Source organism: Opisthocomus hoazin, chromosome 4 (genome assembly GCF_030867145.1).
Source record: "Opisthocomus hoazin isolate bOpiHoa1 chromosome 4, bOpiHoa1.hap1, whole genome shotgun sequence".
Taxonomy (NCBI): domain Eukaryota; kingdom Metazoa; phylum Chordata; class Aves; order Opisthocomiformes; family Opisthocomidae; genus Opisthocomus; species Opisthocomus hoazin.
In genome coordinates this window covers 47,660,718-47,685,624 of record NC_134417.1, presented here as the reverse complement: position 1 = coordinate 47,685,624, position 24,907 = coordinate 47,660,718, and the positions used below count along the sequence as shown (strand labels likewise).

Genomic DNA, 24,907 nt, shown 5'->3' with positions numbered 1-24,907 from the left:
CAACCAGTCAGAGGAGGCTGGAGATACGTGTCCGTCAGTCTGCTCCTATGCAGTTTATAGTGTATATTGATCTGTTTACTTTGTGGCTCTGAACCAAACATATATATCTGTGTAGATATATATGTTTGGTTGCCTTTTTAGGTATATATCCAGAAGCAACACTGATTCTAAGGAACTGTACTGTAAATCCTGAATTCCTGTGTAAGATGTTCAGTGAAAGCTGTTGTAAGGATTGTCTGATTTTGAGACTTAATCTTCTTGTTTTCTTTTTGAAAAGATCGTTTAAGTCTCTTCCAGAGTTCTGTTTTTTCTCAACATTTTTTTTTTAATCTCCTTATTATCCTTCTGTTACTGGTAACTTCTAGAGCTAAAATTCTTGTGTGTATCATTTATAGCTTGGTCTCTGCCTTCCTCAAAAAATAGCACCATCTCTTTTTCCACATAGGAAATTTATATAAAATAATTTAAAAAATTATTAGATGTTAAATGTGAGTCCCCCCAGTTTTTGCTTTTACCCTGTGAGTGGCTCTCTGCACTCCCGATATTATCTGTGTTGTCCATGAGCTCCAAAAAAGGAGCTCCAGCACTGATCGCAAGTAGGAATCTTCAGAGCTTGATTATGATTTTTCGGGTACAATACTGTGATTATGTCTCATTTTAGAAGTAGGGAATATTTCTGTTGGTCATAAAACCTCTTGACGTAATTAAACATAAAGCTCCACTAACATATATCGAGGAACAGTTGTACATATTGAGAGATGTCATCCAACACATATATTTTGATAAAGTATTTATTTGACAAAAGAATTATTACCCTAAATTAAGATCAATATGTCCCTTTTATCGCACTACCTATGGGGAAACTGCCAAAAGATGAAAGTTAAGTAGAAGGTGACGTGTTTTTAATGTCTGCATTTCATAACTGAATTGTAGTTCTTTTTGTATACCGTGCTTTAGGAAAGCATTAAGCTTGTCAGATGAAAATCTGATTACGACCAGTATTGAAAATGAGTTTCTCCTGACCTAAGATTTTAAAATGTTAAAGAAAATTTTAATGAATAATTCGCATCTGCATGAAAACTGTTTAGTCAAGGTAACTTTTAAGTTAGATCACATTCTGCATTTGAACTTTTGCTAGAGTACTAATAAAAGTACTTTTATTTGCAGTTCAACTTCTTAAATTGTTTTGCATCTCTCTTCTACATTGCCTTTGTGCTGTTTGATATGAAGCTTTTGAGGCAGGTGAGTTCCAAGGACATCTTAAGAATGTTGATGAATCTGGGAAAATAAAGGATTGCTTGAGGATGTCAGTTTTTAGTTATTTTGCTAAAATATTAACTTGACAATGACTGTATTCCATACAAATTTTCTTAGAAATCCGGCTTCCGTATTTCAGTTCCTCTAGCACAGTTGCGGAATCATAATAGAGTGGAGCAATTCTTTCTGTCCAAATAAATGAGGAACGGTTTTCAGATAAATTGATTATTCCCTTTCACAGATGAGGCTCCTCCTGCTTTCCTGTATGTTTCTCTAGAGACTACTGAGAATAGAAGCGTGATTAAGTTTATGACTACAATGAGGACCTAAGAATAAATAAAAGCAAAAATAATTTGTAGTTGGTATTTTAAATGAACTTTGTTGTTAACATCTTTCGCACTCAAATGCATGAAAAGCAGGTATAAGGAAAATATTTTTTGCTCTAAATAGAGTGAACAAAGCAACAAGAACTTCAGCTCAAGATCTCTGTTCCTCTAAAGAGATCTGTAGGAAAACACTTGACATATAAAAAGTCTTTTCAGTAGTGCCCAGCGACAGAACAAGGGGCAATGGGCACAAACTGAGGCACAGGAAGTTCCGTCTGAACATGAGGAAGAATTTCTTCCCTCTGAGGGTGACGGAGCACTGGCACAGGCTGCCCAGGGAGGTTGTGGAGTCTCCTTCTCTGGAGGTATTCAAGACCCGCCTGGACAAGGTCCTGTGCAGCCTGCTGTAGGTGACCCTGCTTCGTCAGGGGGGTTGGACTAGATGACCCACAGAGGTCCCTTCCAACCCCGAACATTCTGTGATTCTGTGATATCTATACCAGACGTGACATGTGTGATATTTTCTATACTTTAAGGTAAAAAGGAAGAAGGAAAAAAAATAGATAAAAGTTCATTGTTTAGGTCTGTGATTGGCATATGTTAAGTGTGTATCTTTACCCTTCCTTGTGTACTCTCTGGAAGATAAATCTGAATCCACAAAATATATAGACATCTGAGTCCTATTTTGTCCTTTTCAGCACATAGCAAAGAATGGGAGCTAGAGCACTTACACTTTTCAGACAGTATTGCTGGTTTTGTTAGGCTGGCCTTCTTTTGTCACAGTGTAACAACTTACGGTGTTACTAGAATGCACAAAATTGGAAATGATTGTAGGCTTATCACAGTTGTATTCACTTTTTTCTTTTTTCTTTTATTTTTCTTTTTTTTAAACCTAAGAGCTTGGCCACGTTGCTGATAACTTCGCAGATCCTTAATCAGTTCGTAGAATCCTTGCTTCCTTACTGGCTCCAAAAGAGACAGAAGAAGAGGATGAAGAAACGCATGTGCTCTCTGAAAACAGATACTGACCTGTCATTAGTCGAACAAGTCAACTTGGAGAAAGAAATGGGCACCTATTTTGTATGTTTTACTACTGTAAAAGAGTTAAAAGTTTTCTGGGTTGTAGTTGACAAAGACATCAGCCAGTGCAACCTGAAATATTTCTGTCTGTTTGGCCTGGCAGCTTATTTCCAGCTTCATCGATTTTGCTGGTAGTGTTGTTTATACAGCTATGTGGTACCTAGGATCAAGAAACTGATACAATACAGGATCCCAGTTACACCAGCACAAAGGGGTAGGCATGACCAGCTGAATCTGGAGCTACCTAACCCCGTATCACTGGAAGAAGTATTTGTGTAGTATGCCCTTAATCTCCAAGGGTAGCCTGAAGGGGTACTAGGATGAGTAGCCTGTCATACGGAAGGGGGAGGCTGTTTCTGCTTCAGTTTGTTTTTGCAGGGAGTTTAAACTGTCAATTAAACCATAGCCTGAGGGAGTGTGCCCATGTCTGGGTGGGGCCAGAAATGGAGAGGGCAGAAGAGACCAGCTCTTCAAACCAACACTACTAGTAGAAGCTCTTGCTTCCTGAAACCACAGCTTTGACGTTTGCTGTCTTCTTAGTTCATTTCCTGACCATCTCCTACCTGGTACAGTTTTTAATTTTATTGAACAGACTTTGTGCAATTCATTATTTGCAGTTCTAAAGGAGATGACAAGGTAGATGTGAGTGTGTATGTTAAGGCCTTACAGACTGTCTGACAATTTGCTTGATCAGATGCTGCAAGCATAGTCACAAGAGTCTTAATATGATACGATTTATACTTTTACAGAATCATAATTATATGTAGATAGTGTACCTTTTATGTCAAAGGTAGAGAATAACAGTTTGAAATTTTATATTAATACCACATCAGATTCCTCTCTTCCTGCATTGAGTGCCACGAAATGAGAAGAGGAAAAAGAAATACTGCCTTTGCAATTGAAAAACTGTACAAACAATACTTGCATTCCTCTGGGAAGGCTGGTATTTCCCATATTTTACATGGAGGGAGATAGATTTAGAGAGCATGTCTATCTTACAATGGAGAAAAGAGCAGAAATCCCTGAGTTAGTGTCTGAACTAGTAAATCAGCACAGTCCAGCACTGCGCCTGTAAACAGGTCAGCACAGCTCCGAAGGCTGTGTCGGCATCAGGCGTTGATGTGTCTGACCAAATAAGCTCTACCTCTTAGACCTGAGCTGACTGCTGATTCTCGGCTGGTACATACAAAGCTAGTGAGGTGTCTGAGTCACGTTGCCCAGTGCTTCTTGCGCAGACTTGTATCAAATGTGCCCGCACCTGTTGTACTGTTCTGTCCTAAATAATTTTCCACGAGGACCCAACAGGACAATTGCAGAGTTGTGAGTTTGCCTTGGAGGTGTCCACTGCTAGCCTCAGTTTCAGTTCAAGGTACTGTGTACTCAAGGCCTTCATTTTATTTGCAGTCTAAAGATTTTAATTGTGCTGTGCTTGTGGCTGCCTGGTATGAGACCACTGATTCATTTGTAAGCAGTCAGCTGTTGGCAGGCAAGAGTATTTCTAAAATTAAATCTGTCACAAGGGGGAAGCATTTGACTGTGTTTAGTAACTGAGGAGTTTAGGAGGAGTCTTGACAGATGTCTGTGTTTCAGGCTCTTCTGTTTTGTTTTTCTTCCTTCACTTTTTAACATTTAATTCTCTTTGTTTGTCCTCTTTCTCACTTTCCAAATCTTCAGCCCTTAACCTGGTTTAAGATGTGAAAACATCTGCAATGGTTTTTTTTTTTTTAATTTTCTGCTCTGTTTCATTTTCTCCCTGAATTTCTTTGTTGATTCTGTTTCCTGATGCCATAGTTCATGTGTGGCTCTTGCGGCTGACAATGGCACTCTTTGAAATTTCTTTAACATCCTATCAGACTCCTGTTTGCCTGCACAAAGTGTCATAAATTGAGTAGGAGAAAAATAAATACTCCTTTTCATTTCATACTCTGCTATTCTAAAAGTCAATAGGGCAAGGGCAATGAGAAGAAAGATGTGAGGAAGCAGTGGGAATACGGTGCAGTTGCCAGAAGGAGGAGCACAAAGGGAAGCATTGCTCCCTGCCTGTAACAATTGTTTGAGAAAGTGATCGCAGGAACAAATATTCACTCCAGTGAGTGATCCTGCGCCAGTGTCCCTAAGGAAGACCGTGCTAAAATTCAGAGTCTGTACAAAACACTTCTGTGAAAAAAAATCTCAGTAGTTTCAGAAGTTATGTAGCTCCTCATGTTCTGGCCTGCAGATCAATTTGTCAGACCCAGCTATAGTGTGCAACCTGAAAATGAGCTCAAGTGAAAAATACAGCTAATGACCATCCCATGTTGATTTCTGAGCTGGCAGGCTTCAACTGCCTCTTTCTGTTTGGTAGAAAAAAAAGCACTAGGTGCTGGAGAGGGCAGTCAGTTTAACAGCTATAGTGAAGAAAAGAAGTTAGAGAACTATGTGTCTGATGTGTGGAGCCAAAACCAATTTTATGTGGTTCCTCTAACAATCTTAGTTATGGTCAAGTCTTTATTATTTCATTTTTGAGACAGAGGACAATATGTGGGTCTGAATGAATACAAGATAGCTACATCCCAGTTTAACTTGTTCATGGTATTTCACCATCCTTTGTTCAGTGAACACTTTTTCTGTAAAAATAGTTGGTTTGGTTCTTCACTTTCATAAATAATTTCTGCAATCATAGAAAACTATTATTTATACTACAAAGTTAATATGCAAATATGTATGATAACCTACATGTGAATACTTAGTCAGCATTTAAGTACCCACATTCTTGGTTTAAAGATCAGATGATAGAACTGCTGCAGATTAGCCAGAATAGGGCTTTTTGTTTGAGCTGATGGTTCCTTTCAGATGTCAGTGCTGTGTTCTGTCATTTCAGCCTTCAAATGGGCTGCTAATTCTGACTTACTTGTTTTGAAATACACAAGCAGAAATGCCAGAAAAGAGTTGCCTATCTACCAACCTACCTTTCTGTTTAGGTCTTTCATGGACAGTCTGAAATACTAGAACTTTTTTTGCCACAGTGCTCTAAGGAGAATGTTCTGCCAGTTTAAATGTGTGGTGCTGTTTTCCTATCCCCCACTGTTCTTTCTGTAACTGTTTCGCTGAGATAGTCAGGAACTTGAATAGGATGAATGTGTTTATACAATTACTTCATGTAATAAGGATATGAAGTGTGACTGTTCAGAAAATGCATTAGGCAAAAGGAAAAACCTTGGTATCCCCATATGAAGTAGTTTTGAGTAATGGAATAATTCCAAATTAACTAGATTTTTTTTGTTGTCGTTGTTTTCTAACACCCGTCATTCCCAAGAGGGAAGTGTGTTCACAACTGTATTGTTAATTCTGTGTTCCTTCATGTATTTTTTTTTTTGTGGGTTAAAGTTGTTCATATTTTTGCTCTGTTTTTCAGGGTACTTTTGACGATTACCTGGAGTTGTTCTTACAGTTTGGCTATGTGAGTCTGTTCTCGTGTGTTTATCCACTGGCAGCTGTCTTTGCAGTGTTAAACAATGTCACAGAGATACATTCTGATGCCTTAAAGATGTGTAGAGTTTACAAGCGTCCATTTGCGGAACCTACAGCAAATATTGGTGTTTGGCAGGTAATTTTTCTGTCTTTCTTTTTCTGTTCATTTGTTTTAAAAGAGATTTCCATAAACGTACTTAAGCTGTGTGTTTGACCCATCAGCCGCTTTAAAGACTGATAGGTACTTTGTTCTCTTCAGTGCCTTAGGATAGTATCTATCTAACTGTATATCCAAGTGATTTTTTGTAGGCTTTTTGACCCACATCTTTCAGTTGCCTTTGTAAAGAAAACACATCCTTCCTTTAGTTCTTGTATATGTATGTGTTGTACTCCTGTTGTAACTGCAGCAAAGCAAAGCTGCCAGATACTGCCCAGTACTCTTCACAGCCAACATATTTTAGAAGTGGTAACACCTGATGCAATCAGGTGTTCCATCTGAACATGAGGAAGAACTTCTTCCCTCTGAGGGTGAGGGCACACTGGAACAGGCTGCCCAGGGAGGTTGTGGAGTCTCCTCTGGAGATATTTAAGACCCGCCTGGACACGGTCCTGTGTAGCCTGCTGTAGGTGACCCTGCTTTGTCAGGGGTGTTGGACTAGATGACCCACAGAGGTCCCTTCCAACCCCTACCATTCTGTGATTCTGTAATCTCAGAAGTGTGGTGCTCAGCAGGCATTTCAAAAAAATAGGTAAGTACTTGGATTCTAAGCCATGCTTGGTTGTGTGCCCTTGTGATTACTGGTACTCAAGTTGACTAATTTTAAAATAACCTGGATCTGAGAACAGGAGCTGGACCTTTCAGCATTGTAGTCTGTCTAAACAGTTTCTTGCTAGTAGTAGTGGGTTGAGGATTTTCTGTCCTCTGTTGTTTGCCCATGTAATCCCTCTAGCCCCAGCTAGTTTGGAACCTGCTGAGTGTGCTGCATCAATGAACTGATTCTGACTGAAAACAAGCCTGTAAAACTCCTCCAAAACCAGACGCTTTTCTGAAAAGAGAGAAGGCTATTAAGTCACATCCAGAGACTTAAGCATTCTCTAATAGCAGTGGCTTGATAAGGAGTGTGAAGTAGGTTGGGGGAAATTTCTAGGGCATGATCAATATTCTAGTTTTATTTAACAACTTTTCTAATCATGTGTAATGGAGACAAAGGGCACAATAAACTAGTGGATTGTTTGTTTTGGAGGGGTTGTAAATGTTGGTTCCAAATGAAAACAAATGGGAGATGAGAAATGAAATCAGGAAACCTCAAAGGAAACACACTGTAAAAACATGCAAACCAAGTAATCTGAGCAGTGTTCATTAGACACATACATAGGTATTAATGAAGTGGACTTATAGGAGAGGTCTTTTAAAATTAAGTCATTAAGATGTGTAAACTATAGTCAGATTGCGTTTTAATATTTGATGCATTTTCTCAGTCCAGATCTATGCTGCCGATGTCTTGATGGCATAGCTGCATTGACCAAGGTTGTGACCATCAGATCAATAAGTCCAAAGTGTAGCTGCAGGTGTATTGATAGCATTTGGTTTTGCTAGAGTAGATTGTTTCAGTCCGGGAAGTAGGCTGAAAAACTGTAACACTAATGGTACAGTCCTGGTTTGTTTTTTACACTGTACCTTTTTAACTAATAGTAGAAATGCATTTGCTTTGTGAATTAAAAATAATGACTTAAGAATTCAGTTACCTGTTTCATGTGGGAAGTCAGAGCACTGGCTGAAAGATTTCTGTTAAAGGAATACTGAAATTATTTCATCAGGTGAGCTGAGTCACCAGCTTGTTGTCAAGGAGAAAGTTTCTTCTGCTAATTCATTGAGACAATTGCTACAATTCAAGTCAGTCTTTCTCATTCCAGAGAGGACCTTTGCATAAGTAACCGTTACATTGCAAAAGTGATTGTGACACTGTAGTAATATCTTCAGACATTTTGTGGGAGCTGTGTAGGCAAAAGCTTCTTAGACTTGTGCAATTGCATGTGTTTAAATGTAAATCTTTCATTTGACAAATTTCAGCTTGTGTAACTGGTTGTGATTTTAAAAAAGGCATTCTGAACCATCCTTACATTTTCCTGTTACTTAACATTCAGACAAAACCTCCAAAAACAGAGTATTTGGTTTATTAGTTCCTTTAGAAATTTTGCATTTTTCCCTTCATCTTGAAAGAAATTTGTGTTTGGGAGTACAACTGTAGATGGGTGTGTACTCTTATGTGTTCAGGTTATGAGTCATGAAGATACCAGGGATAAGGCTGCTTTCCTGTCCACTTTTTTTCCTTTAGGATTATTCCAAATTTTCAGGAGGTGATCTGGAATTACCTACATCTAGAATGTTGGTGGTCTCTAAATAGCTTCTTGAGGTCTTTTTCAGTACTATGGAATTGTGGAAGAATACCACAGCAAACACATGTTCACACACATAAAGAAATCATATTAGAGAAAAATTCAGGGCTGCAAGGTGGTCTTTGCAAACCTTGTTGTGGTCTTGTCCTTGCCTGTTCTTAAAACTGATGAGGTCTGGGCTGCTTGCCAAACAAATCTCGTGTCGTAGAATTCAAAAGATGGATTTTCTGAGGATTTAACGAAGAGAGAGGTATTGTCCAGAGCTGTGTGGGGACTGGTAAATTAGAGATAATGATCATAACTATAAATACATTTGTGTTTTATTTCAGTTGGCTTTTGAAACTATGAGTGTAATATCAGTTGTAACTAACTGCATACTGATTGGAATGTCTCCACAAGTGAATGCTCTTTTCCCAGACTCAAAAATGGAACTTATTCTGACTGTGGCATTGGTAGAGGTAAGTCTGCATTCCAACAGTGCATGTGTTTTAGCAGCCAATAACATGAACAGTGGAAATGATACCAGGAAGTACACCTCCTCCTCCCCCCCCCCAAATGAAATTAAGATTTCCATATCAAAGAAGTGTCTTGCTTTTTGATTTAATTAATTTCTGTGTTTTTGTGTACTGTGAATATGGTTGCCGTACTTTTCTATACGTTCTCAAGATACTGTCTGTTTGTTGCTCCCTGTATTTCAAGAATTTAATAGTGCTATCTAACGAAGCAAAAGAACCACATTTTTGTGAACTGGTTATTTCTCTACTTGGTTTGTGACTCCAGCATCTTACAAAGACCTTCTGTGTAATCTCTAAGGATGTTTCCTGTAAGGCTTATCTGAAACAAGTATGTATGATGACTGTAAATACCAGTGATTTTAACAGCATTTGGATTTCATCTTTTATTAAATCTGCGTAGTAAACACTGGAGTGTCATTGCTTTTTGGACAAGGAGGTATGACTATGGGCATTTTATATAAGTGAGATTGTAGGACTTTGCCCTTACATATCTTTCGGAGCTTTCTTGTATTGCATTACTTTGACTTTCATCATTATTAGGAACTGGATTACTTCCCTTGTGCAAAAAGTCTGTGTTGTCTATGTGTAGGTGTTAAACTACGTTGCCTTACAGAGGTGCAGCAGGAGCACATTTCTTTGTTGTTATTTTTACAGGTGTTAAGCATTATGCAGTGGATTAGTAACTTGCTTTGAGTTTTATTTTCCAAGCCTTAAGGTTTGCAGAGTTAACTCTAAATATGAATGATGTCAACTGGTTTACTGAAGTTCAAGTCTACAGACAGCCTGATGTATTCTGTTATGTGTGTGTGAACATTTGCATTAACCTCAGTGAGATATTTCAATATAAAACTAATTTGGTAATTTAAATGTAATGCTATAGCTCATTACTGGACAACATATCCAAGAGATCATGTTATGAAAACTCTGTGACTAAATGGAAGCAGTATGGATTTATGGCAGCTTAGAGATGGGGCTATTTTTGCCTTTGCTTTCTGGGTATTTGTTGTAATCTTGTCTGTTTAAATGTGGAGCAGGCTACGCGGTCTCTAGGCAGAGTCCTGTTTCTTGTTAGGCCATGGTTGAATACCAGCATTTTCTCTCCAAAATTTAAGTTCTGCGTATGTGCAAGACTTTAGATGACAGGGATTACAGCATGGTAGTTAGGTAACTCTTGGAATGCCTTTTTAACAGTGTATCTCAAATTATCTATAAATGCTGTGGAAAGGGAGACTTAAGAAAACAAAGGGAAAAAAGTTTGAAGAGAAAGGTAAATTAGTACTGAGGGGAGGAAAGGCAAAAATGTTGTCTTACACTGAGAAGCAAATTTGGCGAAGACCACCAATCTATTATTAACTGTGTTGTATGAAGGGCCTGATGGAGGCTAATGCTGGATGAGCCAGAGGGCGGGAGAGGCAACCGTTTGGTTAAAAAAAGGTCAAGTTTTCTCTTATGGTTCTTCTTGGTAAAAAAAAATCCAAACCCACCCATAATGTACTTGTTAGAAAAGGTATATTGAAAAATAGTTTTAATCACAAGTACCCAGTATGCTTGATACTTTTAAGTATGCTGGTTTGAGATTTGGTTTGGTTCTTTTTTTTTGTTATCACAAACTATTTGTTGTCTGAGAAAACGAAGACACAAAACCAACATATGAGTCTTATAGTACTTTTCTGTTAGGATAAGAATCCATAATGATGTGATTTTTGGAACATTGTTGGTTATAAACAATTCCAAAACTGTTCAATGTGGAGTTTAAAACTGTCAGTCTCCTGAGGGACAGTCTTGAAGTACATTTTAAACAACATTTAACAACTTCATGGTTGTAGGTTTGGTTGTTTTTTGTGTGTGTGCTCTTTGTTTTTTTTTAAAGAGTTAGAGAATAGCTCTGGTTGTACAATCTTGCAAGAAGTTTTATAACACAAGTTATGAAGCTTCTGGAGTCCAAAAGAGTTCTCCAAAGTGAAATGTATTTTATGTAAATGAACACAACAAACGTGATTTTCACTTCTGTTGAAGACAGTTTCCACTATTGTGACACTTAAACGTGTTCTAGTTATAGAAAGGAATTTTTTTGTTAGTAGTTATGTACATATTTCAGGTTAAAACATTGATTACAAAGGTAGAAAGAAGGGAGGGTTACTAAGTGCTGTGGGACTATGAGCCGCAGCAGTATGGATTTATGGCGTATTAAAGAGATGGGGCTATTTTTGCCATTGCTTCCTGGGTATTTATTCCCATTTTATCTGTTATACTGGCACTTTATTTTGTCTGGTACGTGACGAATCAAATTAGGGAATTGATCTGGGAGAAGCTGTCTGACGCAGTTCACTGGTGAAAGGGAGCAGAGCAGAAGCAACTGTGTGTGAAAGACACACAGCAGTGCTGTAGGTTTTTGCTAGATTAGATTTGTGGGACTTCTGCACCACTGTGTCTTTCTCCTGTAAGTATTACTTCATCTACAGGAAGATCCTTAAACTACGAAAGAAGCTCAAATCTCATCTATTGGCAGTATTCCCGTGCACCTTTGCTATATTTACGAATGGTTAAACTGTGCATTTCAGTTGCAAGGAAAAATTCAGGAACAGAATGTATCGCTTCAGTCCTTCAGGACAAACCTGAAGTACATCAGCATCAAGGTCACTACGAGTGGCGTTCCTCAGGGGCCAGTATTGGGACTGGTGCTGTTTAATATCTTTGTTGGCAACAGAGACAGTGGGTTTGAGTGCACCGTCAGCAAGTTTGCCAGTGACACCAAGCCAAGTGCTGCAGTCCACACTCTGGAAGGAAGGGATGCCATTCAGAGGAACCTTAACAGGCTGGAGAGGTGGGCCTGTGTGAACTTCGTGAAGTTCAGCAAGGCCAGGTACAAGGTCCTGCACATGGATCGGGGCAATCCCAAGCACAAATACAGGTGGATTGGAGAATGGATTGAGAGCAACTCTGAGGAGAAGGGCTTGGGAGTACTGGTGGATGAAAAGCTGGGCATGGCTTGGCAATGTGCACTTGCAGCCCAGAAAGCCAACCATATCCTGGGCTGCATCAAGAGAAGCATGGGCAGCAGTTCAAGGGAGGCGATTCTGCCCCTCTACTCTGCTCTGGTGAGACCCCACCTGGAGTCCTGCATCCAGCTCTGGAGCCCTCGGCACAGGAAAGACATGGACTTGTTGGAGCAGGTCCAGAGGAGGGCCACAAAAATGATAAGATGGATGGAACACCTCTGCTATGAGGAAAGGTTGAGAGTTGGGGCCGTTCAGCCTGGAGAAGAGAAGGCTGCGGGGAGACCTCAGAGAAGCCTTCCAGTACCGGAAGGAGCCTGCAAAGAAACTGGAGAGGGACTTTTTACAAGGGCGTGCAGTGATAGGACAAGCGGTAATGGCTTTAAACTAAAAGAGGGTGGATTTAGACTAGCTAGAAGGCAGAAATTCTTTATGATGAGGGTAGTGAGGCACTGGAACAGGTCACCCAGAGAAGCTGTGGATGCCCCCTCCCTGGCAGTGTTTAAGGCCAGGTTGGTTGGAGCTCTGAGCAACCTGGTCTAGTGGAAGGTGTCTCTGCCCATGGCAGGGGGGTTGGAACCAGATGATCTATAAGGCCCCTTCCAACCCAAATCATTCCATGATTCTACGAAAAAATTCTGTTAGATGTGTACAGGGTGTTGATAGAAAAGCATTTTGGATCACCTAGTAGAGATTCAGAAACGTATGACAGAGGTGATTTATTTTATGTTCTGGTGTTTGCTGCAGCTGAAGATGAGAATTTTACAGTGTGTTTATGCTATTTTGACAGCAGCTTTGCAGGCAGTGTGAAAGTGTTAAGGAACACAAGAAATTTCTTTTAGTAGGCTAGCTATGCTTTCACATGTTCAGTTGATGGGGTAACCTACTTAAATCTTGGCTGTCATTAAATATTTTTCTCAGATTTAAGTAATTGAGACTCCAGTTGAATATTTACATGTGTGATGCAAAGCTAAACAGAAAAAGCCCTGTTCTTACCAAAGCTAAGCATAGGTATTAGCAGTGTCCAGATTTTTTTTCTAAATGTTTGTGCTTTTTAATAATAATAATACTATATGCTCGTCAAATGGAAACATATTTATGTGGCAACATTTGATGTCACTCAGCACAGATGTAATCAAGAACTGTGGGTGGTATTCTTGTAAGCATTCTGTACCCAGCCCCTACGGATTTATGTGAAACAATTTTTTGTTCCATTAACAACACTAACTCTACTGCTGTCTGCACTTTTGATGGGAATACATATTGTATCAGCAAAGTAAATGCTACATAAATATTAAGCATTTTGTAATAAGTAATGGTAAGCGTTAAAAATAATAACATTTAATAATAATTTAAAGTATAGTGATTTTTGTTTTTTTGGGCAGTTGACCCATTTTCATCAGTCCAACATCTGCTTCCATGGCAGCAGGGTTTGAACCAGGAGCAGAATCATGAAACTCCCCTCTTTTACTTATATATGGATGCTAACTGTGTGCAGAAAGTGCAGTTTTCAAACAAAACATAGGTGAATGTCCTTAAAGCAGGAAACAATAAGCCCTTATTAACATAATTTTAAAATAGCTGTATCCCATAGTGTGTTTAGTTCTCTAGGCTTTACCATAGATGCATACTTCTGGTATGAACCACAGGTGCAAAGTAGGACATTCCAAGCAAGCTTCTGTGCTTGTGTGAAACCGTTCCCAGTCACCTCTGAATTTTTACACTGCTTGGGGGAGGCGGGCAGGGAAGAAGAAGTTACCAAGGTATAACCTTTTTGATTCTGCAGTGCTTTTCTATTTTTCTTTGAAAGTTGTTGACAAAGTATTTTGTTCCTGGTGACTATTTCTTTTTAAAGTAGACTCTCCTAAGTTCAAAGAATGCTAATTTAATCAGTTTCAGGACTACTCTGAATGTTGAGTCCAAGAAATCAGTTGTATGTACAACTCTTTCTAGTGATTTTGGTTTTTTAAACAGTACAACGGTAGGGGTCTTTTGAAGCAATAGCTGTAAAGTACAGCTTAAGATCAATATGTCCTAGTCTCCAGAAGTAACTCATGTGTCCAGCACTCAAATGTAGTATACTAATGGAAGGCTTTTATGCAGACGTAAACTGAGCCTGGACGTTTTATGTCACATCAAGGCATTTGGGGATTAGCTTGTAAAAATTAAATAATAATGGAGAGCCCAGTTGATAACTGTAGTATAAAATGTGACCTTACAGTCTACAGATAAGATTTGGGAAGAATGTAATCAGCTCTGGTATAGATGTAAATGAGGACCTTAGCATAAGAACAAGTCTAGCGTATTTGTAGTAAATATGGCTTAATGAACAATTGGGCCACGTGGATTTGATTTCGTGGAGTCCTCATAAGTATTCAAAATAGATTTTCATGAGCTTCATAAAAATACATGTGTACTTAAACATCAGTTCTGTAATAGGTATGGGGTGGAATAAGGTAAGTAACCTTTTCTTAAGCTTTTTTTTTTCTGGCTGAGGAGGAGCTGACAATCCATTTATCAAAGACTGCAAAGCAGGACTCATATCTTACTAAAGCTGAGAAGTTAGTGGTGTTAAGTCTAAAAATGGTAGCTGATCCAAAATCAAAGTGTTTGAGACTTGCCTGGTACATCTGCTTTTATCTGGAGTTCCATTTTATTAAGTGTATTTCTTGATCAGAAACCTCCTGGTACAAAGTAGAAGCTCTTTGAACTTCTGCTGAGCACTCTTAATGTAATGGCCCCAACACTTAGTCAGCTCAGCAGTAAACTTGAGAGTTGTTTCTGAGATGATGTGCCAAAGAAATGGGGGAGCACTACCAGAGTCGAGCAGTTTGCGTTCTAGTAGATGAGAAGGTGTATTTGTCATCTGATTCTAGACATCATCATGCTTTGCTTTCTAGATAAACTTCGAAATCAGTAAGCGTTGCATCCTGAGTGCAGCTGAAGATCCTTTGAATCCATTTCCTGAGCAAAAGCAATTTTAGGTGGCTTGTTACATGAAGATTTTAAAGTCTTTTTCCCTTTAAAAAAAATCCTTGAATGTTTTGCAGTAGATTTCAGTGCTATCTGTATTTTCCTGAGAAAACTGGGATTTTTTATTTTTATTTTTTTAAGAAGCAGTACTAGTTGCCTTATTTCGTAACAATAATGTACATGACTCCATTCTGGCAGGGTGGAAGTGAGGCATGGTTCTGCATGGTATAATGTTCTGCGTGTGTGGACCAAACAGCTTTATGTAGAATTCAGGAGATTGGCGTTTAGCAGATATGCAAAGTACACTTACATATTGGCCAACTTTACATAACAAAGAAACTGGAAAAAAGTGCAGAAAAATAGGCTGCATCAGCATACACATATATAAATACATTGACACAAATGGAGCTACAACAGTGCAAAGTTGAAGCTAAACAGCAGTGCATAAGTGATTTTTTTGCTAAATTGTTTCCGTGTTTATGACAGGTACTAATTTAAAATACAGTAGCTGCACAGTTTCACATTGCCATGGTTTAACCCCAGCCAGCAACTAAGCACCAGACCGTCACTTGCTCACTGTTCCTTCAGTGGGATGGGGGAGAGAGTCAGAAAACTCGTGGGTTGAGATAAAGACAGTTTCATAGGTAAAGCAAAAGCTGCGCACGCAAGCAAAGCAAAGCAAGGAATTCGTTCACTGCTTCCCATCGGCAGGCAGGTGTTCAGCCATCTCCAGGAAAGCAGAGCTCCATCACACATAACAGTTTCTCAGCAAGACAAAACGCCATGACTCAAACCATCCCCCCCTTCCTTCTTCCCCCAGCTTTATATGCTGAGCATGATGTCATATGGTGTGGAATATCCCTGTGGTCAGCTGGAATCAGCTGTCCCTGCTGTGTCCCCTCCCAGCTTCTTGGGCACCCCCAGCCTACGCACTGGTGGGGCTGTGTGAGAAGCAGAAGAGGCCTTAGTTGTATGTGAGAACTGCTCAATGGTAATTAAAACATCTCTGGGTTATCAGCACCGTTTTGAGCACAAATCCAAACCATAGCCTCATGCTAGCTACTGTGAAGAAGACGAACTCTACCGCAGCCAAAACCAGCATGCACACACACAATCAGAGAGTAGTCCAGGTTGGAAGGGACCTCTAGAAATTACATGGTCCAACCTTCTGCTGAAAGCAGGACCCTAGATTAGGTTGTCCTGTCTGTGTCAAGCTAAGCTAAGACTTGAATACTTCCAGTGAGGGAAAGTCCACCACTTCTCTGGGCAACCTATTCCATTGTTTAATTGTTCTCATGGCAAAGAATTGTTTTTTTTTCTTATGGTAAGAAAAAATTTCCCTGAAGCAGCTTGTGGCTGTGTCTTCTTGTCCTTTCGCTGTGCGTCCTTATGAAGAGGGCACCTCTGTCTTCTCTAAAACTACCTGTTAGGCATTGGAAGGCAGTGATTCCCCACCCTCCTGAGCCTTCTCTTTTCTCAGTGGAGCAAACCCAATTCCTTCAACCTTTCTTCCTATGTCAGGTTCTTCAACCTCGTAGTTGCAGTGACCCTCCAACAGGCCCCCTCCAGGTTTTCAGTGTCGGTTTTCCAAGTTTCCCATGCCACTTCTAAGGAAATGAGGAGTGCTTTTCACGTGGGCACATCCCCTTATATCTTTCTGCTGATTGCAGTGTATATTCTTTCTTTGTCCTCAATCTATTTGCTCTTCAATCAGAGAAAATAATTTCTGGGAACAGTTGTACAACTCTTCATTTTCTTACTGCTTAAATTTTTTTGTCAACAGTCTCCAGGTATCTGTCTTTGCATGTGCCAATTCTTTTCTATGACAGTGTGTGTGTTTTCCATACTGATATGCATACTCGTATGCATGCATACTCACTACATGAGGGTGTTTCATTTAGTAGTTTGTCAGTTTTCAGGTTAAATGTAAGGAGTAGTATTTACCAGTAAATGCTTGATGTGTGGTTTAAATGTCTGTCTAATAATTAAAGGTATAGGAAAAAATAATTGGTTATTTAGCTATAACAAATAAGTATTAATTGGGAAGTTGTACGTAAGGCTCTTTCTGAAATGTGTCATGGTAAGGTACAAACCTTATTAACAGCTTTACAGTTGCTTTTTGAGAAAATACTTAGCAAGCTAGGGTATCAAGCAGTACCTTAGCAAGCATCAGGTATTTTATTTTAGTGAAACGGATATCCTAGCTAAGACCTATCTGTGCTTGCACTGGTGAGGAAAATAGGAAAATACAGAAAGATAAATGGAAAAATGCATTTTATGTATGTTGTGTAATTATTTGGTTCATTGATGTATGCATACATAAAATAATTCTGCAGCATTACTAATTCTGAATGTTGAAAAAGGTTGATCTAAGCTACTGATGATTTCAATTAACATATTGTTTCTGTTCAAGAATACCTCCACCTCAGCTGCGAACATGTATGTAATATATATACATATATGTAAGAAATCATATCTAGAAGTCTTTAAAAATTTGATGTGTATGTGTTAATTTTTAATATCAACAAAGTAATTTGATTTTTATATTCTATGCTAGACAGGTAAGCAGCTACAGTTTGGTTTATTTGTAGATTTTCAATTGTGACCCAAAAAAGTAATTTGATATTTTAATTTCAAGTTGAAACCCTGGCAAAAATTACTAGAAGATGCTGACTAGCGTCAGTATAACTGGAGTTTTCTGAGGGTTACTGTAGTATAAAGACTTAACAGAGTTTACTGATTCTTTAGTTTAGTGTTTGACAGCATTTTAAAAATAAACTAAAATTTCTCTGCATTTTGTGCACATTGAACTTTGCAAAAGATTCTTGAAATTGTAGGTTTAGTTTGAATATAAAGTTCTGAAATATTTTAGAGAAGTTATTCTTCTGAGTAACAGAAACAGATTGTTCTTGTGGGTTTTTTCTCACCTCATTGAGAGTTTTAACCTTTCAGATTGGGGGAGGATTTATGGATTTGTCTGTATAAAATTTTATAAATGCTTGCTGCTGAACTAGACTCCTGGGACCATATCAGTGAGGTTAAAAAAAATGAGTTTTGCTGGTTGTACATTAATACAAATCATGTTTATTTCTAAAATCAAAATTTATCACAGATATTTTTATGCCATCTACTGGTTCTTTTGAGATATTCATTTTGATTTAGTGTAGGTTTTTGGTCACTTTGAATAGAAAATATTAATGGCAAAAGCTTGTCAGACTGAAAACAAACATTAAAAAATTCAGAGATCTGAGTAAGTTTGTAGTTGCTGCTTGTGTTCTGTAGCTTTCTGCTAGTATAGAAATGAAAATGCATAGCAACATCTATGTATTCTTAAATAGTCCAGTGGCTTTTTGAAAGTCTCAGAATTTAAAATGGTATTTGTGCATTTCCTATTTGTCAGTCATTTTAATTTGTTTCTACGTATTTTTTGGTTGTTTCTCAAACCCTGCCTTATTCAGATTCTCAATTTACTATGTTGGAAGTTGAAAAATAATCGCATAGATGAATGAATTGTGCTGTTCAAACCATGTACAAACATGGAAATGTGTTAAATATGTGTGTATGTGTAGGACAGCAATAAACCACTGTATTGCATCAGGTTTTTCAACCCTGATAACTGTGAAATGTATTGGTACATTTCACTGCTGTGTCTGCCCCAACTGGAGCACTGTATTTTGACAGTAATTTTCATTCCTCACTTTAGGGTGACACAATTCAGAATGTGATTTTTATCTTTAAATAAATACATGTCTTGGTTGTAAAGGTCAGACTTGGTGTATGAAATAGAGCTTTACTTTTTTTTAATGGAATTTTTTGATCCAGTTGAACTGGAAGCATGTACACAGGAGTGGCTGAGCAAGGTCAGGTCGTGGGTCTATCTAGGCCAGAATCCTTTCTGCAGCTGAGGCCGAGGGCAGGGTATATTAGTATAGCCAACTATGCAGTCATGCTTCCTCAAAAATTAATTCCCAGGGTCTGTTGCTTTGCGGCGTAAACCTTTTGAAGGACCTGTCTCATTACTGAAAATGTGCTGGGCAGAGCTGCATTTGGAAGTGTGCAATGCTTTTCTACAACGGCATATCCACTTTTTCAAGAGAACTTTAATTATTTTATAGTGAAAAGCTAGTTAAGCAACTAATGTTAATATACTCTTCGCTTAAGAAGTAATCATTGTGTGTATTGGTTCTACCCTGGCTTTTTCTAGCTCTTCTCTGTTCTTTGTTCAGTTGTCTTTTCTGTGCAAGACTTTTAATTCTAAACTGGATACTGCCAGTGTGGGTGTGACATTGTAGTGGAGGTTAAGAAATCAGTGGTGCAGGAAGCCCTCTCACTGGGGAAGAAAACCTGGGAGGTGTCTTAGTAGACACAATGATAGCAAAAAGGGAATGCTCTGTTCTTGCTGTTATCCAGGTGGTGGTAGGAACAGGGAGCTACAAAAGGTGTCAGGTGCTAGTTAGCTGAAGGACCTGAACTTTCAAGAAGGGTCACTGCAATGCTTTAACTCAGGTCGGGGTCCCTTCAGTAAGAAGCAGAAAGAGGTGTGTCATCTGGGACTGTGTCATTCCTGATGAATTTAACATTGTCTGGTAGATACTACTGTATCTTTAATCCATGTGTATACTAGGAAAGTTGGATGGGGGAGATACCTTAGGAATTCTTCCCGGAAGACAGCATACTCCTTAGCTATGCTAATAAGTGCTTCAGAAGTGTCAACCTGGAAAATCAGCAGGAGAAGACCGAGTAGGAATATTTTTTCTGTTCCTGCTGAGAATGTGCAAGGCTGCCAAAATGACAAAACTTCAGACAGGAAGATGAATAGGGAACGGATCTTTGGAGACAATCACAAGGCATTTTGAAGAACTTCATAAGAATCAGACTTTCAGGTCTCTTTAAAACCTACTTAGCTTAATATTTCCCACAAAGAATTTTTCTTTAATGTATAAATACGATATTTTCAGCTCAAGCCTGATGAGGATGCCAGCAACTTGCTGACAGTTGGAAGTTGAATGACCAGACAAAAGTCAAGTTGATACTTATTAATATTCATTGTTTACCTTCCACTTGATAAGTAGATGTGTAATGACAAGATAGAGTATGAACATTCAGAGCCTCCTGGCTTCACAACCACTCCAAGGTTGGATTTGCGTTTTATGGAACTGAATTATTTTGTTTTGTAAGAAATTTATTAGTTTATTCAGTTAAATTATTGAAGTAACTTTCTGCAAATGTGATAGCCATGGCTGCCAGTGTGAGCCTGAATAATAGCATTTCTTTAAGAATAGGTAGAGCTGTAGGATTCAGATACTGTATCTGTGATGCAGTTTGCAGTAGCGTGTCTTTGTATCGTTCTTACTAGAAGCCTTCCTTCTGAGGGACTGTGATGTTCTTCCTGTCTCCCAAAGTTCTGTACAACTTCCTTGTCTAAGGTGGTATGGGTTGGTTGGTTGTTGTTTTTTTTTTTTAAACTATGTGGAGCATTGGAGGATAAATCAAATTTGTCACTTGTATCCTCAGATGATTGAGAGTGAAAATGAGTGGCCATGAGCAGGTAAGGGATTCCAAAGGTAGAAAATGTGGGTTTGCAGCTGCAGCTGGAAAAGAGATGGAGAACAGGACGTCAGTAAAACTGTCCCCAGATAGCAGGAGAAAGCCAGTTGTAGGTGTGTTGGAGCCTCTGTATTTTCGATTAAATAAAACACCTGTTTTCAGAGAGAGTCTTAATGATGTAGTATTGTTGTTAGCATGTTTTCCAGCTGTAAAATTGCAGGAGAATCTGCTTTCGTTATATTTTCTTTGCAGTAACTTCTAACACTCTGTTTCGGAGTGTTAAGCCTGCTGGATTGGCTTTTGTATTCATGTTGTTGACTTTGTTATGCATCTACTCAGTATCGTAAATGTAATTACTAGTCATTTACTGGAAACTTGTAGCATGAGTTCTACAGTCTCTTATTTAAAAATGAGCTAAATTTGTTGCTATAGTTTTTCCCCTCGTGACCCTCTTTAGGAAGAGTTCCAAAACATCATTTGCTTTTTAATATCTGGGTTTATTAAAAAAAAAATCCCTTGGTTTTTTGTTTGCTTGCTTTGTGTTGTTGAAGTGCTGAGAACCACCTGGAACTCTTAACTGAAAACTGATTTTGAAACTCAAATTTTGCAAGAAAATGCAGTACTGGACTGAAAGGCTGTAATATAGAGTGAATTTCTTTTTTTAATAGTTTCTGAAAACATTTTATTAAATGCAGGCTGAAGATAGCTGTGAGACATGCTATAAAGTAAATGTCAAAAGAACATTCAGTGCATTTTTGCACTGAATTTTTATCTTATATGGGAAGGAAGTGTCAATCCAGAATTTCACTGTTCTGATCAGAAGAAATCAATGGGATGATGTGTAATTTTCCAAGGGATTTTTCATTAACAGTGGCAGTGCGCAAGCTGCCTGCTATGCAGCTGCTTTCTATTCTAATAGCTTGAACAGTCCTTTTGAAGTCCTGGGAGATTTCTAATGCATGCTCATAATCAGCTAAATCTTTACAGTGAATAATACAAAGGAGATACAATTAGAAGCTGCTGAGAATTCATAAACCGTAATATGTTTGATCAAGGTTAGTTTTAGTCAGAGGATTTGTGGTAAGATGAAAAGTAAGAGTGTGTGTGTGCATGGTACAGGGATTACAGATAAACTGATATCAAATATAAGGGTATCTTTTATTAAACTTGAAATGTAGAGTTTGCGGTACCTGAATTTATCTACATCTGTTTTTTTCAGAAGTTCATAACCATTGCAAATTCTGAATGAAACCTGTTTTAAAATCCAGTGAAATGGGGATAAATAGTTTACTAAAGGAAGTGTTTAAATTTTTACTGGTATAGCTTAGCAAATGAAATTATTGAATTCCAGTACTTTCTTGTTCTTCTAGCTTCTAACAAGGCTTCATTTTTAGAAAATATGGCTGTACTAGGAGTGGTTTGTAACAGATGAATTATTGATGCATCTTGAAGAATAGTATGTTGGAAAAAATAGAAGTACTATTTTATTCTAACACTGGTTGCATTTGGTAGTCCTGCTTGATTTCCTGCGTAACTATAGAACTGCCGGACCAAGCAGGAGAAATGTCATGAGTAGTAGTGACATTTTCCAGTGGTTTCCATGCCAGTTTAACGAAATAATTGAGGAAAGTGTATTACTTTTTTTGTTTAAAAAAAAGCATAAAATGTGTATATAGAAAGATGAAGAGCTACTGGAAAGAGTCCAGCGGAGGGCTACAAGGATGGTGAGGGGACTGGAACATCTGTCCTACAAGGAGAGGCTGAGGGAGCTGGGCTTGTTCAGCCTGAAGAAGAGAAGGCTGCAAGGGGACCTAATACATACGTACAAATATCTGAAGGGTGGGTGTCAGGAGGATGGGGCCAAGCTCTTTTCAGTGGTGCCCAGTGACAGAATAAGGGGCAATGGGCACAAACTGAGGCACAGGAAGTTCCGTCTGAACATGAGGAAGAATTTCTTCCCTCTGAGGGTGACGGAGCACTGGAACAGGCTGCCCAGGGAGGTTGTAGAATCTCCTTCTCTGGAGATACTCAAGACCCGCCTGGACAAGGTCCTGTGCAGCCTGCTGTAGGTGACCCTGCTTTGGCAGGAGGGTTGGACTAGATGACCCACAGAGGTCCCTTCCAACCCCTACTATTCTGTGATTTTGTGATTTGAGGGTTAACTCCTTGCATGTGAATAAGGAGACCACAGCCCAGACTGTAGAGTGTTCCTGTAAGTGCTCCTGTTTGTTTCACTCCCTGTAATTACAGGAGACTATAAAATTACTTCTGAATTCTGACTGTGAACTGTCCTCTTTCACAAGTCGGAAGCACAGTTGGTAGTGAGAGTGGGATGTGGCCATATTCCTCTCTGTGGACACAGCAGGTTGAAAAGTGAGTCTGGTACCATTACGTTAAAAGGTTCATGAACTGGTCTTCCCTAAACTTGGATGGTCCTGTCATTGCCAGATAAAACTGACTTTGGATAGGTCAGAGAGAACGAGTGACTCTGCGTTTTTAGGACTTCTAGCTTGGATTATTTTGGTGCATATCTTGAAAGCAACCTGTAGCACAGAAGGTAACTGCTGATTTCCTAGGTAGTATTGAGACCGCAGTTCTTTGACAACTGCGTGAGCTTTGTATCGTTGTGATTGGAATTGCCAAGTTCTGATTTTGCTGAGCATAGGTAGAGCCTTCTATCATTTTGCTTTTCTGTTTTTGTGCATCTTTCAAATCGCTCAGGCTTTCCAAGCAACCGCAGGTGCTGTGCTGGTTACACTAAGGCCTTAACTACCAAGAGAAGTTAACAATAACTTATAATAATAATAATAATAAGAAACGTTAGAGGCACACCTCCCCATACGGATGCTTGGTTGTAGTATTATAATAATTTTATTCTGGTATAAATTTTTTAAATGAGAGGTTCAAAATCCACTGAGTTCTTAGCCTGTTTTCCATGTCTACTCCCCTCCTCCCTAACTGTTTCTGATGGTGGAGTGAGTAATGGTAACGGCAGCTCGCTCTCCCCTCCTGCTTCCCCTGTCAATGCAGACTAAACTCTGAGACCTGTAGTTACAAGTTTAAATACAAAATAATTTGTATAGCAGTGGATCATCAGGTTTAGAAGACATTTTACAATGTACACCTTAAGTGTGAGAGTACATACATGTGTATGATATATTTCTCAAATTTTAGCTAGGGAAGCTATATGCAAGAATTGCCTTTCTAACAGAAACACTGAACAAAAAGGGGGAGGGAGTCCAGCTTCCTTTGCAGTGTCACATTGTATTAATAATTGCAGCTATATCTTGCTTTGCTCAGCTTCCTTCCGAAGACATCTGAGCTGCAGAGATATAATGAGCGATAGGAGCAGAATCTTACAAGCCATAAAAGAGACAGATGGTTGTTTTGATCCCATAAAGCCATTGTGGCTAATATGTAAAAAGTTGTATTGTGGCTTCTTCTTAAAGTTTGGGAGAATTACTACTCTGACTCTTATTTCGAACAAAAAAAGCCTGCTGTCTTGTAATTTTCCATCAGTGCATTGTCTAGAGATTTTGCATTGATACAATAATATTGATGCATCTCTGCTGGTGCAAACATGTTCTTATGCGTGTGTACACAATTTATAACATACAATGATAGCTTAGAGGTTTTTGGCAAAAATTCAAGACTTAAAGATAAATTGATGTTAGATTCTTTGTGCATACTACCATCTATAGCTATAAACTGTGTGGCTACATCTGGAAAATCAGTATCGAAACTGTGGAGAGCCTGAGAGGGCTACCTAGTGTTTGGGTGTCTACCTCAGACAAAGCTTGACTTTGTCAGGGTGGGACTCAAGTGTGTGTCATTCCCCCTCTGCTCCTGTCTGTCCTATTTTTCATCAGGAGAAAACACGGGTGGCTGTTTGAAAGTGGAGGAGCTGTGGCACAGTGTAACAACTTCTCCAATCTGGCTGAGTAGGGAGTGAAGATACGGAGTGTTTTGTGGACCCTGCCCTTATGTTTAGCTTATCTAACTTTTCTTTCCCTGCTCTGAATCAGGATCGTGTGTATCTTGACCAAGCCTAGGAGATGTGAGGTTCCTGGCATGGGGATTTTCAGCCTTCCAAAGTAACCTATGCAATGATCTTTCTGTTCTTGTAGTTAGAAAGCTTTTAACCAAAATCTCCCAGGTACAAGTTAAGCTGACTGCTACTTGTAGTACAGAAAAATAGCATCATAGGATAGTTTTGGTTGGAAGGGATCTTTAAAGGTCATCTAGTCCAACCCCCCTGCAGTGAGCAGGGACATCTTCAACTAGATTAGGTTGCTCAGAGCCCCGTCCAACCTGTTTCCAGGGATGAGGCATCTATCGCCTCTCTGGGCGACCAATAATTGGCCAC

General features: G+C 39.0%; 1 protein-coding gene across 3 annotated transcripts in view; it reads left to right on the top strand.

Moving 5' to 3' along the window:
* The window catches only part of ANO10 (anoctamin 10), a 131,797-nt gene that overhangs the window by 15,481 nt on the left and 91,409 nt on the right, over window positions 1–24,907 (top strand). For all 3 annotated transcript variants that reach the window (XR_012763737.1, XM_075418935.1, XM_075418934.1), the window contains exons 8-11: window positions 1,168–1,242; window positions 2,481–2,663; window positions 6,058–6,249; window positions 8,840–8,968. Coding sequence is in view for 2 of the 3 variants with exons in the window: in XM_075418935.1 (XP_075275050.1) it covers window positions 1,168–1,242; window positions 2,481–2,663; window positions 6,058–6,249; window positions 8,840–8,968 (579 nt within the window). In the remaining variant the exon portion in view is untranslated. The remainder of the gene's footprint in view (window positions 1–1,167; window positions 1,243–2,480; window positions 2,664–6,057; window positions 6,250–8,839; window positions 8,969–24,907) is intronic.